The 16,150-nt window shown below is 42.7% G+C and overlaps 1 protein-coding gene across 1 annotated transcript; it reads left to right on the forward strand.

Annotated features, from left to right (window-relative positions):
• Window positions 1–749: 749 nt before the first annotated feature.
• LOC119394509 (HSPB1-associated protein 1) lies at window positions 750–15,792 on the forward strand. Its single transcript, XM_037661817.2, has 7 exons — window positions 750–1,164; window positions 1,466–1,650; window positions 1,750–1,886; window positions 14,127–14,259; window positions 14,317–14,436; window positions 14,497–14,604; window positions 15,467–15,792. Exons 1-7 carry the CDS (start codon window positions 993–995, stop codon window positions 15,767–15,769), a joined length of 1,158 nt encoding a protein of 385 aa, XP_037517745.1. The 5' UTR covers window positions 750–992; the 3' UTR covers window positions 15,770–15,792.
• The last annotated feature ends 358 nt before the right edge of the window (window positions 15,793–16,150 follow it).

Raw genomic sequence — 16,150 nt, forward strand, 5'->3', positions numbered from 1 at the left:
AGGGCCGCATGGCATAGCGCATGGGTTGAAGCAGACGAAATCGAAGTCGGCGCCGCAAGCAGCGCCACCGGGCGCCTTTTTGAATGCGTGAGAAAAAAAGAAGAAAAAAAATTACTCTCTGACGCAACCGAAAGCTGCCTCAAGTGTTAAAATACAATTCCAAGATATACATGTGTGTTTTCAAGCAAAATGAGTCTACCTCCGAGGATTTGTTGTCCTACCAGTAGATTGACCACATCGTTGTTGGGTGACGCTAGCGGTCATTCTTTCACGATTTCCAACATCAAAAAAATATATATATAATTCCTTTTTTATGGGGCAAAAGCATGCTCGTTGCCGCCGATGTGACGAACGATCTTCTCATTTTCACCGGAATCAGATAATTTTTTCCGAGCGGTAGACAGACTCTTTAAAGATGGGAAACTCAACGTAAAAACCTAGAGCGTAGCCGACGCCCCTCGCTTTCCGCGCGCTTCCCGAGCCGTGGCCTCCACGATTGGCGCCGTCATGTTGCCGGAGCCAATCGCGGAGGCCGCAACGCGGTAACCAGCGCTTTGGACACTCTCCTAGTAAAACTCCTAGATTTTTCACTTTTGAAAAAAGAAAGACACCGAGGAACTTTACTCTCGGTATTCTAGGTCACTTCCCGTGTCTCCGGCTCACGTTGGAGACGCTCGGTTTGGGTTGGCGGCAGACTCGGCACACAGTTAGAGTGTACTAACTGTGGGCGCACACATGGTGGCAGCAAACATGGTTGTAAACGTTGCAAAGTAAAGCCAGGTAAAGCTAGTAAAGCAAAGCCAGCAAAGCTGTTGGTGGAGGTGGAGAGGAGCTAACGTTTTATTAAAAAAACGTCGGGGTATGTTGGGAGGAGCACACGCTCGGAGCTGCTGTGCATGCCGACTTGTTGACGCTAAAGTCAACGTACTACGGTCTCTTTATGTTTGCGCTGAGTTGTTGTGAACTAGTGTGAAGCAACACTGCTCGGAGTCATGTCAGAAATAGCAATGCCGCAAGAAACCTGCCTGGAAGATTGTAAACAACCGATCGTCTTCAGGCACGCGCTGTCTTCGTGGGAGTGCTCGTCTTGGACTCTGGCAGACTGGGCTTCCAGAACTCGAAATGTGCCTCTGAAGTTCAGAGTTGGACTTAAAGCTGCTTCAGGTACTGCTCTGCTGCAAATGGGAACGCTATTAACACTCGGCATAACTTTCTATCATTCGTGTGGTACGACGTTCTTTTTTTTTTTTTCTTCCGGCACCGTATCGTCAAACTCTTGAATTCTGTCATGTTGTTCCCGTTCTCTTGTAATAAGAAGCAGAGACATAAACGGGTGCTTAATGTAGCGTTAATTTCACTGTAAACGCAAATGTTCAGTGTGCAGCCATGGAGCAGCTCATAGCTCCAACATCGTAGCAGTGGCCATGATATTGAAGATAAAAAAGTTTCTTTCACGTTTCCGCAGGAGCCCCTCAGTGGGAAACGGAGGGTACGCAGGCAACTGCCACAATAGAACAGTTCTCGCAGTGGGTTTCCGGTCACGCTGACAAACGAAGCGAGCTGGCCACTGTCGACAGGTCGATACATTTCGCATATTCAAGCTACAATTATATGCACGATATGTTCAGAGATCTGCCCAGTGTGCTCGAGGTAACTTACTCACTTACTCATCTCTATACTGGATTCTGTTTAGGCAGCACACAGGCTTTTGTGCGCAGCCTTTTGGTTTTCATTTCTTTTCTATTCCAGTCCGTGGACTGGGCTTCGTTTGGTTTCCCTGGCCGTAAAGGTGCTGACAGCACGCTGTGGCTTGGAAGTGAGGATTCAGACACTCCCTGTCATCAAGACACCTATGGCTACAATTTGGTCGCTCAGTTAATTGGCAAGTAAGGTGATTTCCGTAGCTTCTCTTATGCCTGCGACAAATGCAACAATGCAGTACATGCAAGCAAGTGCAGACTGTATATATATATGGCTAGCAGGGACATTGTTGGAGCACCAACATGGGGGGACGCGAAGTTTGCGATGTCGCATTAATTTTATCAAAACATCACATGCAGGTTCTTTCGTTATTCACACACAGAGGCGTTCCTGCCACATCATTGACACATTTAAGCAGGTTAACTGCAACTTGTCATCAAAGCCACCATCGTGAAGTACTAGTACATTCAGAAGCTGCATTCATGATGTCGTGTGCAAACTACCTATAGAAGTGTGACCTTGTTGAGAAAAAAAAAATTGACTGAAAAAAATGCATTCAGACACACACACGTTCAGTTATTTACTTCAACCTAAAGGGCCTCGGGGTACTGCACGACGGGAGAAATGTGGGGACAAGAGAAATTATGAAACAAATTAGGGCACACAATTTGAACAAATCAGAACTAACAACAATGCGTGAGCATCATCTGGGAGTAGAACACAATGGAGGGGAATAAAGGAATCTGAGCTTGAGCCATCACTGGCATATGTTTACAAGAATAGTATAGCCAGTTTAGTGCACACACAAATCAGAACAATTTCAAAATCAAAGCCCATATTTTATTTTATTTTACCCTCAGGGTACACAGTACATTACAGAGGGGAGGGGCTATCATACATGCATGAAACAGTCTATTAATAGGCAAAAGATAATGATGTAGAACATAACAAGGGTTACACAACATACCAGTAGTACGTAACCTAATAAGCACATAAGTACATTGATACACACAGTAAATGTAGAAGGTACAGTAGTACAACAAAGAGCGAAAATTTCACGACAGCTAACTCTAGGTGATTAATTATTTAACAAGGCAATTTTAAAATGTATGGGGTCATGGATGCTTATCACAGACCCACGGAAGCTGGTTCCATTCTCTAGCAGTCTTGGGCAAAGATGACAATGAATGGCTGATTGTGTTACTCTTGGGCACCTGGACCTTCTGACGATGGTATGAAAGATGCGGCACGTATCAACAGTGAAGACAGATGGGGGTTATGATAATAAATCTTATGATAAAGACATAGTCGAGAATGTTTCCTGAGAGCTGCAAGTAAAGGAAATTGTAACGATGCTTTCATGGAAGTTACACTGGATGTTCTGTGATAATTAGATAAGATGAAACGGGCAGCACAGTTTTGTATCGCCTCTATGTTTTGGGTTAATGTAATAAGGTGTGGGTCCCACAGCGCTGACACATACTCAAGCTGTGGGCAAACGTATGTGTTGTATAGGAGTAGTCTAGCAGAGGATGGTAGTGTGTGAAAGTTTCTACGAAGGTAACCAAGAGTACGGTCGGCTTTAGTTGTGATATGTTCGATGTGTTTATGCCAAGATGAGTTGTTGGTTATGTGTACACCTAAGTACTTATACCAGGTTACTGATTCTAACGGTTGGCTATTTATGAGATAGGCAGGGGGCGCCATGTTAGTACGAGAAATTTGCAGAGCCTTGCACTTGCTTATATTTAATTCCATATGCCAAGTACGGCACCACTCATGCACAGTGTTCAGATCATTCTGAAGAATCGCAAAGTCAGTGGTGCTAGTTATTTTACGGTAGATTACAAAATCATCTGCAAACAAAGAAATATGTGAGATAATGTTAGTAGGCAAGTCATTTATGTATATTAGAAATAGTAGTGGTCCGAGTACAGAGCCTTGTGGCACACGAGACAAGACGTGTCGTAGGTGACGCTGTGTCGTTTGCAAAAACGGATTGAACACTGTTAGTCAGGAAGGCTTCAATCCATTTAATTAAAGCAGGGTCGATGTTAAGTATTTGTAGTTTATGTAAGAGTAGGCAGTGATTTACTTTGTCAAAAGCGTTAGCAAAATCAAAAAACACACAGTCAATAAGAAAACCAGAATCAACATTATTGTGCAAATAATTAGTGAACAGTAGAAGTTCGGTATCACACAACAATTTTTTACGAAATCCATGTTGAAACGGAGTAAAGAAATAGTTATTCTCAAGGAAACATGCAAGGTGTGAATATATGACATGTTCCATTATTTTGCATGATATTGATGTAAGAGATATTGGTCTGTAATTGCGCGGGTTAGATGTGTCACCGGATTTATAAGTGGGAGTGACTTTTCCTGTTTTCCAATCCATTGGTAATGATCCAGTAGTAAGCGATTGGGTGAAAATGCATTCTAATATGATAGGAGAGTATTCCTTACTGTTTAGTTTATTTCGTCTACACCACAAGAAGAAGAGAGCTTTAACTTGTTTATTATGGCACGAATACCAGTAGAATTAAATGTAATGTGTTTCATTAGAGTGTGGTTATACTGATGGAGTGGATAATCATGAATCAATGTGCGTGAAAAGGAATTACGAATGTATCGTTTAACATAGCTGCGCAGTCAATGCCAGGCACTGAGGCACCAGATGGTGTAGTAAGTGATATTTTGTTTCTATCTTTTTCCTTAACAATATTCCAAAAACGTTTCGGGTTTGTTTTAAGTATGTTAGGAAGCGTAGTGTTATAAAATGTGAGTTTGGTTGTTACAAACAGGTATTACAAACAGGGGTATGTGGGGGCTTTGACTGTTTTTCATGCTTTCGGTGAGCTGTATTTTTCTTGTAGCTCTTTCACAGTAAACAGTTGCTAATGAGCATTTGTCCACAGCCTCTGTCTTGTCTTTTGCCATCTCTGACAAATCGAACTGGGGTGCCCAGACCACACGGTGTTTGGACAGCACCAGGGCACCCCGGGGCAATTTGATAAAGATGCCATAAGTTTTTGCTTCTCCCACGTGAGCTCCTTTCGTGGCAATGTTTACCTTTCTGCTAGATTAAATCCTCTGGCGATGTAAGAATTCAGTGGTCATCTAACCTAATTATCTGTGTGATGCACATCGCCTGATGAGATGACAAATATTTAAACAGGGAGTGTCGCTCGAGTCAATGTTTCTGCAAGTGGTTTTGTCTTCTTCAAGGCAGCAACTGCCTGAACTTCTGTCTTGTTTGGATATTGCCCCAGGCTTATTCAACCATCATAATGCCAGCATACTAAGCCTATTGCATGCATGTGATCAACATTAAATTATAAGCTATACCAGCAGCACTAGTTCAGGCACAATGCTTATGTGAAACATTTAGTGCAGCAAGGCAGAAGTTCAGGGGAAGATGGAAGCTTGGAGAGGTGAAAAATTCTTGAACACGGGATTTCGTTGGAGTTAACGTTTCGACAAGTGGTCTTGTCCTTTTCAAGGCAGCGACTGCCTACACTGGCGCGTGTATGTTTCGTACACCCTCCCCCAACCAAAACAGAAGAGGAGAGGGCAAGTGCAAAAACGGTGGTGGAGGAGAAAGAAGGGCCGGCGTTCCGAATTAAATTGGTAAGTAAAAGGAAAAAAGAAGCAGTAAGCTAAAAAAAAAGCATGGGGTCACACATTCTGAGTACCGCTTCTTGATGCTTCAAAATGAGCAAGCAGGCTGGCTCTACCTTCTTCCAAAGATTCATAATGTTTCCATAGATGAATTATTTATCGCACAAATCCCAGGCAGATGTATAGTATCATTAGGTTTTCTACGCCGTAATTTATACAGTTCTCCTTCCGATGTACGGAAACTCGCGTATCTTGCTTTAATCCGTCCGCAGCTAGAGTACGCCTCCTCCATTTGGTCACCGCATCAACAATACCTAATTAATATGTTAGAATCTATCCAGAACCGAGCCAGTCGATTCATTACGCGTAATTACAGCTACCCATCTAGCATAACACAGATTAAACAAGGCCTTGCACTCGAGCCACTAAAAATCCGCCGTGACATTTCCCTTTTATCACTATTCCACAAACTCATCCACACTAGCATGATGCCATCTGTTCACCTTAATCTAGCTCATCGAACTTCACGCCGATTACATAACAACCATAGCTTATCACGCATGTACGGTGAAACTGACGCGTTCAACCTTTCGGCTCTTCCACGAGCGATTCGATTGTGGAATGACCTACCAGATGATCTCGCATCACAGCGAGATCACGCAAGGTTTTTAAACAACCTTAAAAAATATTTATGCATCGAAATTTGATGTATGGCGTTGCAATGCTGTAACCGGTACGTTTTCTTTTTCTTTTTTTCCCCCTGTTTTTATTTTATCCTCTGTATTCAGTTATTTGCGAAAAACTCTTTCGGCAGTTATCATATCTTGTTAAACTGTTCGTGTTTAAATAGTTACTTTATATTATCTTTTGTGTAACGCCTTTAGACACTACATTTCGCTGTTTTAGTATATTTTGCATTACTATGTTCGTGTGTTCAGTTACATCTGTAATAATCTGTATTTCACCTATGTATATTTATATCTTTTTTGTACACGCTGTATTGCCCCCCTTACACAATGCCCCACGAGGGCGCTGTAAGGTACTCATAAATAAAAAAAAAATAAAAAAAACAACAGCACACCTACAGAGCCCCTTCAAATATCTAAATCATCATTTATCTAACATACCATCCACTCTTCCATCTTTTGTTTGTGATACAGCTCATTTCCATCCAGTTATTGATTCCATTAATGAAACACACTTGGATCGGGCCATTCTGGTACCTTACATGTGTGCTACTTGTATACGAATGTACCCATCACTGAAGGGATTGAAGCGGTCTCAAAGCCACTCATAGAAAGCAAGTAAACGCATAATGGTAAAGTTTACCTCTCATTACTAAAATAAGTCCTCACATTTAGTGATTTTAAATTTGGTTCGACCTTCTACCTACAAGTTGTTGGTGTTGGTATGGGAACCCCTTTTGCACCAAAGTATGCCAACATTTTTAGCTTTTGAAACCATCTCAGCTAAAATCTTGCACCTACCTCGACTAGATAGACATATTTATTACATAGGAACATGGCATAAGTGCACTAAACATATTCGTTGACCATTTTAAAAAGTTTCCCCTGAGTATTAAATTTACCATGCACCATTCTTCCTTTGAAATGAACTTTCTAGCTACACCCGCAACGGTGGTCTAGTGGCTATGGTGCTTGACTGCTGACCCGAAGGTAGCGGGATCGAATCCTGGTTGCCGCGGCCGAATTTTCGATGGAGGCTAAAATGCTTGAGGCTTGTGTACTTATATTTAGGTGCACGTTAAAGAACCCCTGGTGGTCGAAATTTCCGGAGCCCTCGACTACAACATCCTTCATGATCCTATTGTGGCTTTGGGATGTTGAACTCCAACAATTATTATATTCCCAGCCAAGACAGTATCATTGGAAGAGGAAAATAAAGACGATGCTCTGCAAAAAACCGACAGATAGCCAACAATACCTAGATTACACAACCACAACACTGCAAGCAAGGAATATATGTCGGACAGCATAGGTTTTCATTTTACCGGAGGGGGCGGGGGCCCGACTTGACTTGCTCTTCCACATTTCTCTCTCACTCTCCATATATATATATATATATATATAGGAGTCCAACTTCCAAATGAAAGAATTTAATGTAACTTTAGTCTCTTAGGTGCCCGCGATATCATAATGAAGATCTGTAAGTGGAAGACCCTAGATTTATTTTTCAATTTACACAAAGACATCGACCCACCTCGTAACTCCTGGCTCGAAGCGAAATTTTCGTTGACCGCGTTACAGTAACCGCGTCGCGTAAAATCGATTCACGCAATGCGTGGGGTTAGGCTTTACTTTGTTAAAACATGCGCCACACAGGAGACAGTAGGCTAATGATATCACGGGAAGCTTTAATTATATGCCAGTGAGTTCAACTCAAGATGGCCGAAAGTAATTCTCAGATGGTAGCAAATACCATTTGGTACCACTACACCTTGTGCGAAGCTGCGGTTATGAATCTGGACGAGTAATGGAGTTGCTCATCGGTGGCCGAACTTTGAGTAAAACCCTTTACTGATAAATCAAAACTGCGTACCATCTTTTCTCGGCACTTTTATAAGCAGGCATGTCGAAGGGTACCAATATGTAGGCAACCAAGAAATTACCCGTTTTTTTTATTGGCGAGTAAGTTTGTGCGAAAGCGTTTACTGACTGACTGTGTCGGGATTGCTTTGTATTCTCAGTATCATTTTTGTCTTCTCAAAACCATTCACCACGGGGTTCAAGACAATTAGAGCGCAGCTCTTAGGCGTCAGTTCCTGCGTTGAGCGGCATCGCCGTTGGCGTCGGCGGCGTAACCGATAGCGCGAACGAGGACGAAAGAGAGCGAACGCGGAGTCTGTCGATATCACGAGATACTGGCAATACTGGCCTCTAATCTCGCTTTCTTCCTCTGTCGCGCGCGCTGGTCCCTCGGTCGGAGCTTGTGCGCATGCAGGGCTGGCACGTGCACTGCGGCTGGCTTCGCTTGTCGTAACGGGGCTGTGGGCGTTTCACTTGGTTCGCGACAGTTGCAATGCACAATGTGTGCGTAGCACTCGAGCGCTGGTAGTTTCTGTGGCAATATGTAACGAATGTTACATTGCTACAACTGCGGATAGTCAAAACTTCAAACTCAGTTGGCGTTGCCCGAACACGAGGCTGCGCTCAGTGAATTAGGCAGTATCGTAATCGCCGGACGGACGGACGGACGGACGGACGGACGGACGGATAAACAGCCTCCAAATAGCTGCCAGACAGGGCGACCTGGGGACCTAAGCCAAGCTCTTAAAGAATACCCTGGGCCGGCGCCAGGGGGGGCTCTGCCCCCCCATGAGGCAGTCTGGGGGGGGCCCAAGCCCCCCAGCCCCCCCGTACTCTCCGCCTATGTCGGACAGCCAAGGTGTATAAGAAGGATCTGTAGCAACGACGGTGACTATGTTCACCACTTAACAACCTAAAGAAAACATTAGTCGAAATAACTTACCTGCACAACGCTCTAAACAAGGGCTACAACAAAACGTGCAAATTAGACAGAAAATCAGCACTAGCTAGAGAAAGCACAGCTGCCAGTTGTAATGAACTACTCAAATGCGCCCCAAACATAAATAACTCCTCAAGTATCATCCAATATTAGCAAGCAACAAGCACAAGTAGCAAGGGTCTAGTATCGCAGTAATAGAAACTTTAAGGACATGTTAGTGCATGCAAAAGTAAACCCAAATTCTACTGCTCACATAACAGCGTGTTCCCGTCCAAGATGTAAGCATTGCAACTACCCTCAAAATGAAGTTATGGTTAAGAGCTCCGGAAGTGATTACGTCCATCATATAAAATGTAGTTTTACCTTCACTAGTTCAAACGTTATCTACATGATCGAATGCTCATATCGTCACAAATAGTACATTGGCGAAACATGGCAGCCTGTAAATATTAGATTAAGCGGGCATCGTGCGGACACGGCGAAGAATGTAACGAAAGCAGTGGCTCAGCATTTAAATGTGGGTGGTCACAACTTGGACGATCTCAAACTTTACATATTTCACTGATACATCTGGTCGCGGATAGACAAAATAGGGAGTCATACCTTATTCACAAGTTTAATGCACTCTAGCCAATAGATATGACAGTTTCATAGAGGGCTCTTGAATCCATCTGATATGGTAGATAGACAAACCCATGAAATAATCGTTGTCCGATGGTGCTTACTTCTTATAACCATGATTAAGCAAAACACCCACACCTGCCCTTCTGACACAACCCCCTCCCCCCCCTTGTTTTTTGTTCTTTTTTACTGATTGCGTCCACTTTCCTTTTACTCTCCCTCCTTTCTTCGCCGTACCCTCCCCTCCTCCTCTCTTTTGGTTCGGTGAGAGGGTACGATACGTGCACATACGCGAGCTAAGGTAGGCAGTTGCTGCCTTGAAGAAGACAAGACCACTTGTCCAAACGTTGGCTTCAGCAACAACCCGTGTTCAAGAATTATTCATCTCATTTAGTGCAGCAGAAATAACAGGCACTGTAGACATTTTAGTTTGTTACGTTAATTATAGAAAGGCTTCACGATTAACTTGAGACACAGACCATGTACAGTAATGCGGAGCAAAATACATACAAAACTAAAGCTAGAAGGTGACATTGTAGCAGACAAGACAACAGTCATGCTTCAATGCCAAGTAGGTGAACAGAACAAAAAGTTTTCACTAGTACATGCTGTGTCAGATTTTTCCATCTGTCTTTTTTCTTTGTGAATAGAATTGCGAGCAAACTCACTAACAGAATGGGGACAAAATTAAATGGCAATGTGCCAAGTTTGATTTTGCCAATGGTGCTACTCCTGGCAAATGTCAATTGATTTTAAGAAAACGGTGTCAATGTCTTTGTAGAGCCTCTGTATTTCGCTTATGGTAACAGGAACCTTGAGTGCATCAGTGAATATAAGTAGTACCTTGGAGTCACTTTCACAACTAATTTAAAATGGTGCGAGCACATCTGTCAAAAAGCGCTTCAGAGGCTAGGTTGCGTCAAGCACACGCTGAGAAATTCCTCTAAAGAATGCAAACTAGCAGCTTGCCTAACACTTGTTCAACCTATCCTTGAATACCCTCGCTGTCAATGCGACAGATAAACTTGAAGCTATACAAAAAAAAAGGTGATGCAATTTATATTCAGCAGGTACGAATGCCATTTCTCACCCTCCTCACGTGCTCGCTTACTGTCCCTGCAGTCATCGACTCAAGACACGCTCACGAGATCGTCTTATCCTGCTTCACAAAATTATCAGTTCTTCTGTTCAAGTCTGCGTGCGTATACCTTTTGCCACCAGCACTACGATCACAACAAGGTGTACTAATTTGATGAATATTGTCCTTCAGCTGAGCTGCTTTAAATTTTCTTTCCTCCCGTAGACAATTGAACTGTGGAACAAACTTGACGGTTCCGTAAGAAGACTGCCTATGGAACGCTTCTGCAGAAGGGACAAAATACATTTGTGTTAATACTTGATAGCATTTTCACTTTGGTCCGTAATGTGTAAACCCCTTTCACTTCTTCTGTTTATTCTTTTAACCCCATATATTATGCAAAGTGTGTTCTTGTACCTGTAATCTTCCAATATTTCAATTCAATACTTGATAGCATTTTAATTTTGATGTGCAGTCTGTAAATCTGTTTTACCTCTTGTGTGTGCTCTTTTAACCTGTTATATATGCAACCATATGTTCTTGTATCTTCAGTGTTTTGTACTGAACCACCCCTGCTATGTCTTGTAAGAGACGGCAGTATTTTTTAATCAAATTTTTAAAAATACAAAATGTGCATGATTCAAGTTTGCCTATTTGAATGCATTATGTAAAGGTTGGTATGATTGTTGAACACTTCGTCTCAGGTTTTGTGGTGGTAGGAAAGCGAATGGCATGTCTGTTTCACTTATGCGAGCCAAATGCTAGCTGACAATGTAAGTGCCAACTGTGGGTGGCCACCAAGAGAAGTTGGGACGTGCTCGGACTTGGAGAAAGTTCGGAAAGTGAAAGGATGGACAGTGCAGCCCTGCACAACACAACATTCTGGAGTTCAAGGAATTCAGAAGGATCACGCTTGCCACATTTGGGTTGTTTGTTATGTATGAATACCTCAGAAAATATTGTGCAAGCTAAGAAAAGACTGAGAACAGTGAGAAACGAAAGGTGGACACAATGTGCAAACATACGTTATCACCAGTAGTATGTCTTTTTGTCAAAGGGTTTCAGTGCATGCGGTGGGTAGGGCCATCTGGTGGCATCATTCGAACCCAAAATGCTGCACCATGTGACTGCATTCTGAACTGCAACACTTTTCGAACATGGTGAGAAGACGCTGCCAATGAGTGGTCAAGGCTCCCGTGAACATGCGAGCCAAATATGATAGCACTACATGTGGCAGGGAATTTACAATTACGTTTCAAAGACAGCTAGAAATGGCTCCCTCTTCTCTGAGCAAATTCTGTGATAGACTGGCCGGCTACGTCATAGGTGGAGAGACACGGCCATTGGCCGATTTGAGCATTTGTGTGCTGCGTAGTTACCCCGACTGCCATGGGGTGCCGCCACATATTGCACTCTGTAGTGCTAGAATTACACGCTATAGAATTGCGCCAGTGTGCTCGTGATCACACTGAAAGTGAGTCAGTGCGTTTAAAGAAAAAAAGGAGAGAAATTGCTCTAGGTCATGATGCGTGCTGACTTTCTTGCTTCTCTGCTCTCCCCTCCCTTTGTAGCTTCCAGTGCACTCATCAGGACAAAAGGTCAGAGAGAGAGTGCTTAAAGGACACTAAAGGCAAATATTAAGTCGACATTGATTGTTGAAATAACGGTCCAGAAACCTCCTAGTGCTACTTTTGTGCCAAGGAAGTGCTTATTTTGAAATAAAATCACATTTTAGTGGTCCGCATCGCGTTAGCGCACTTCAAATCACCCGCCTGAAAGCGGTGTTTCTCACGTCACTGCTGCCGTGCCCAACGTTGCCCGCCTTCACTGCGCGGCGGTGTGCACCATTCGGGCATCCAGCAACATCACATGCATGCGGCATTTTGTCAAACTTTCTGTCAGAGCAACTTTCACGAGCACGCAAAACACACGTGGCAGTACGCCGTACCGAAACTACCACTGAGACGCGACCGCGTGAGCGAAGCAGGATGCCGGGCGAAGCGCAGTTTGGTGAAAACGGAACCTTTGAACCACGCACGCCATTCCCCATGGCAACGCCAAAAAGGTTCTTTTTTCGATTAATCAAACAGAAACGAACAAGCAGCATTTTATTACGTCTCTTGATGCACGGAAGGTTCTTTTTTTATTGCTGCTAGTTTGATTACGAGTGATTAATTGTAGTCGAACTCTCTCACGTCATTGGGATCATTTCCAAAATGTGCCGCTCGTGGCGCTCGTCGTGTGATACATTTAGCTTAATTTCTCGGTAAGTAGGGCACTGCTGTTGATAATATTGCCGTTTTAGACGTTGTCATATATTTAGAGTTGTCATGCATTTCACTCTGACATAAATTGTTATTTGCCTTTAGTGTCCCTTTAAAGCATGCAACAAATCCCTGTAACTCTACTTGTACGTTGCGGATTTGAAAAATTATTGTGGCAATCAGTTCATGAGGCAATAAACTTTGATAGGGAGGTATTTCGATGATTACTTGGAAAAATGTTGCAGAGTCCCTTTTAGACCTTTTAAGGGCCCCTCTAACACACTTGGATAGGCAAGGTGTTGACCTGTATGCCATTACTTGAAAACAGTTAAAAGGACACTAAACGCAAATAACAATTTATGTCAGAGTTCAATGCTTGAGAACGTCTGAAACGTCAATATTATATGCAGCAGCACTTTAGTAAACAAGAAAATAAGGTAAACGTAGGACACGATTTGCGCCACCAGTGGGACATTCTGGAACACAAGGCCGATGACGTAGTAGGGCCTCAGTGCCAGTAATCACACGTACTCAAGCTACCCATGACAGAAAAGGACATTTCAGTGCATTACAAGATGGAATAAAATGTAACTAGTGCATTTCAGTCTGAGTGATGCAAAAAAGAACTTCTTGACCTTGAGAATGACACAATTTCTGTTTTTGCCGGGCTGCGCTCTGTTGAAGCCCCTCTACCTACGAAAGGTAGAGTGTTTTTAAGCTCCGTTGTACCGTAAAACCAGCTGTCGGGCAACAAAGGGCACACATGGCAAGTCAGAAGACCGTTTTTGGAGGCGGGCAGTTTGAATTACTCGAATGGTATGCGGATCACTAAAACGGGATTGTTTTTCAAACTATGCATTTCCTTGGCATGAAACAAGCACTGCAAGGTTTCTGGAATGCTATTTCAACAATCTACATCGACTTATTATTGTTGATGTTACGCAGTCTTTGCAGTTAAGTAATTTAGGTGTGGCATTTTTTGAATTGTATCTTTTTGCATGTTAATAGCATTTTCACAAGTTTAATATTAGTACTTATGTATGCCTGTGGCATCTATGCTAGTGTATTGTTTGCTATGCAGTGCACAATCATAGTCTAATTAAAACGAAATAATTCTTTTAAATTGGCTCTATTCATACCAGTGTGTCCTTGTGATTGGTTTTCACTCGTAAAAATGTGCAATATTATTCTGTGTAACAGACTCCTGCTTTTTCTCAAGGATATGAGAAAGTTCACACAATTTGGCAATATTGGTTGAGCATTAGCTTCTAGTTGACGCTTGTGGGATGTTACTTTTGGCCACACATTCCGACTCTTTTATGGTGGAGTACAATTTAAGTGTTTAAAACTTACAGGAAGTCATGGACAATGTTTCCACCAAAGGATGGAAGCTGTCTGTATCCAACCAGAATACCGTTTGAGGAGTCGAGCATATTCAGCATGGTCAACTTGAAAGAAGTTGACTTTGTGACATTTCCAGAACTGCAAGTAGGCAGACACATAGCAGTGATCCCGCGATATGTGTAATTAGATGCTCTGTTCCAGTCGGCAAGACCTTACCACGTGGTGCTAGAGCCTGGCGATGTCCTGCTTGTTCCACACCACTGGTGGCATTATGTTTCTTGTCTCACAACTGCGCTCAGCATCAACTCTTGGATTCCCATGGTACGACATGTGTTGAGTTATGCCATGCCTTGGCGGCTGAAGATGCTCACCGTTTCGCAGATCACAGACAAGGACTCCCAGCTCCTTGAGGCAGTCACACGGACCCTGGCCACTGGACTAATACCATGCTATGAAAATGACGATGAGCACTGGGTCAACATGAACGAGGCATGCACTCATCTCTTTCTTGCCTGTAGTGATAGGATACTTGGCCACTTTCGTAACAGTCAGCACATAGATATACTGTTTGTCCTAGATGACATGGGCCAAGCTTACGACCAGCTGTGTTGTGCCGCCTTGTGCAGATTGGGGAATTCCGAAATAGAGTTATCTCTCGTTATAAATAAAGCATTGCACATAATTATTTTCATGCGTCAAACTGCAGTGTGCCTCATAATCATACCAAGGTTTCAGAATGTGAAACCCCAGAATTTAGTTTTCTTAAATGTATCTTGACACAGACAATAGTGTACATCCAGAGTTTCACCCAGAGCACCTCAACGCATGTATTTTTCAACACTACACGGCCCTGATATTTAAAACGATCTTGTATAAGTCCTGTTACAATTCAGCGTTGTATTACAGAGTGGTGCATCATGCATCAGTTTAGTCTGCCTTAAATGTACTAGTATTAGGTGCAGTTGACGAAACCGTGACATTGTTTTTATTGCAGAGTTCAGAGTTGTAAACTTGATTCTTCAGGTTTGTTTTTGCAGTATATTGAAAAAGGTTTCTTTTAAAAAAATGGTGGCCTAGTCAAAATATTTGCTTCTACAATTACTACATTTAAACATTGCTTTTAAATGCAGCAAACGTAATTAAAATCGGTGCAGTAATTGGTAAAAAAAACATTTTCTGTATTCCCATTGCTTAGACCTCTGATCAAAAGCTTCCTCTTAAAAGTTATGGCAACACCCATAGCCCCGATGTTAACATAAAATGTCTGTCGATTAATCATTAAACCAGTAATTTAATGCTCGTGTGCCCTGTTCGGTGGTGGTTGCAATACAAATATATCTTTGCTCTGCAGGAACTAACATCACCTGAGCAAAACCTGGCATACTTGCAGACACTTCTGCAGTCCCATCATCCAGAGGATGTAACTCCACGTGGTGCATCACCAGTGACACAACTTCCATTCGAATGTGTCTCGCAATTTAGCTGGGAAGACTATGCAAGTAAAACTGGCTCCACGTTGATACACCAGTGCTGCTCTGACAAAAAGCAAACGGCTGGCAGGGATAGAATGTTGTCGAGACGTATGATCAGCTGTTTCCTTCATCCATCTGTGGCAGACGTTATTTCCAAAAGGCTAAAAGAACTTGTGAAATAAAGTTATTGCTCGTTATAAATAAAGCATTGTACATAGTTATTTTCATGCTTCATAATGCTTACTTAGGAATTTTGCTACAGTGATCACCTGTGCATGACAGCCAGCTCCGCTGCTGAAAATATGTAGCATTTTCATATGTGTGTACTCAAAAGCTTCTTTTTTTTAACTTTTTATTGCAATAGCAATTATAGGGACACTCTCAATGGGTTTTTGCTGTCGCCTTTGCAGTCATGTTCCGTATATATGTATGTATGTATCAGGCCCATAGCCAGGAATTTCTTTCCGGAAAGGGGGGGAGGGCTACTTGCTGAAGGCCTTGACTGTTTTAAAAAAACACCTATTTTCATTATTTATTTTCAGTGAAACAACCCCCCCCCTTCC

The sequence above is a fragment of the Rhipicephalus sanguineus genome, chromosome 5 (genome assembly GCF_013339695.2).
Source record: "Rhipicephalus sanguineus isolate Rsan-2018 chromosome 5, BIME_Rsan_1.4, whole genome shotgun sequence".
NCBI lineage: Eukaryota > Metazoa > Arthropoda > Arachnida > Ixodida > Ixodidae > Rhipicephalus > Rhipicephalus sanguineus.

Bases quoted from the DNA above. Each gene is read 5' to 3' on its own strand.
- LOC119394509 (XM_037661817.2), top strand. From the start codon at position 993: ATGTCAGAAATAGCAATGCCGCAAGAAACCTGCCTGGAAGATTGTAAA. The intron at 1,887-14,126 runs GTAAGGTGATTT...TAAAACTTACAG, and splicing joins GTCGCTCAGTTAATTGGCAA to GAAGTCATGGACAATGTTTC. The intron at 14,605-15,466 runs GCATGCACTCAT...TTTGCTCTGCAG, and splicing joins ACTGGGTCAACATGAACGAG to GAACTAACATCACCTGAGCA.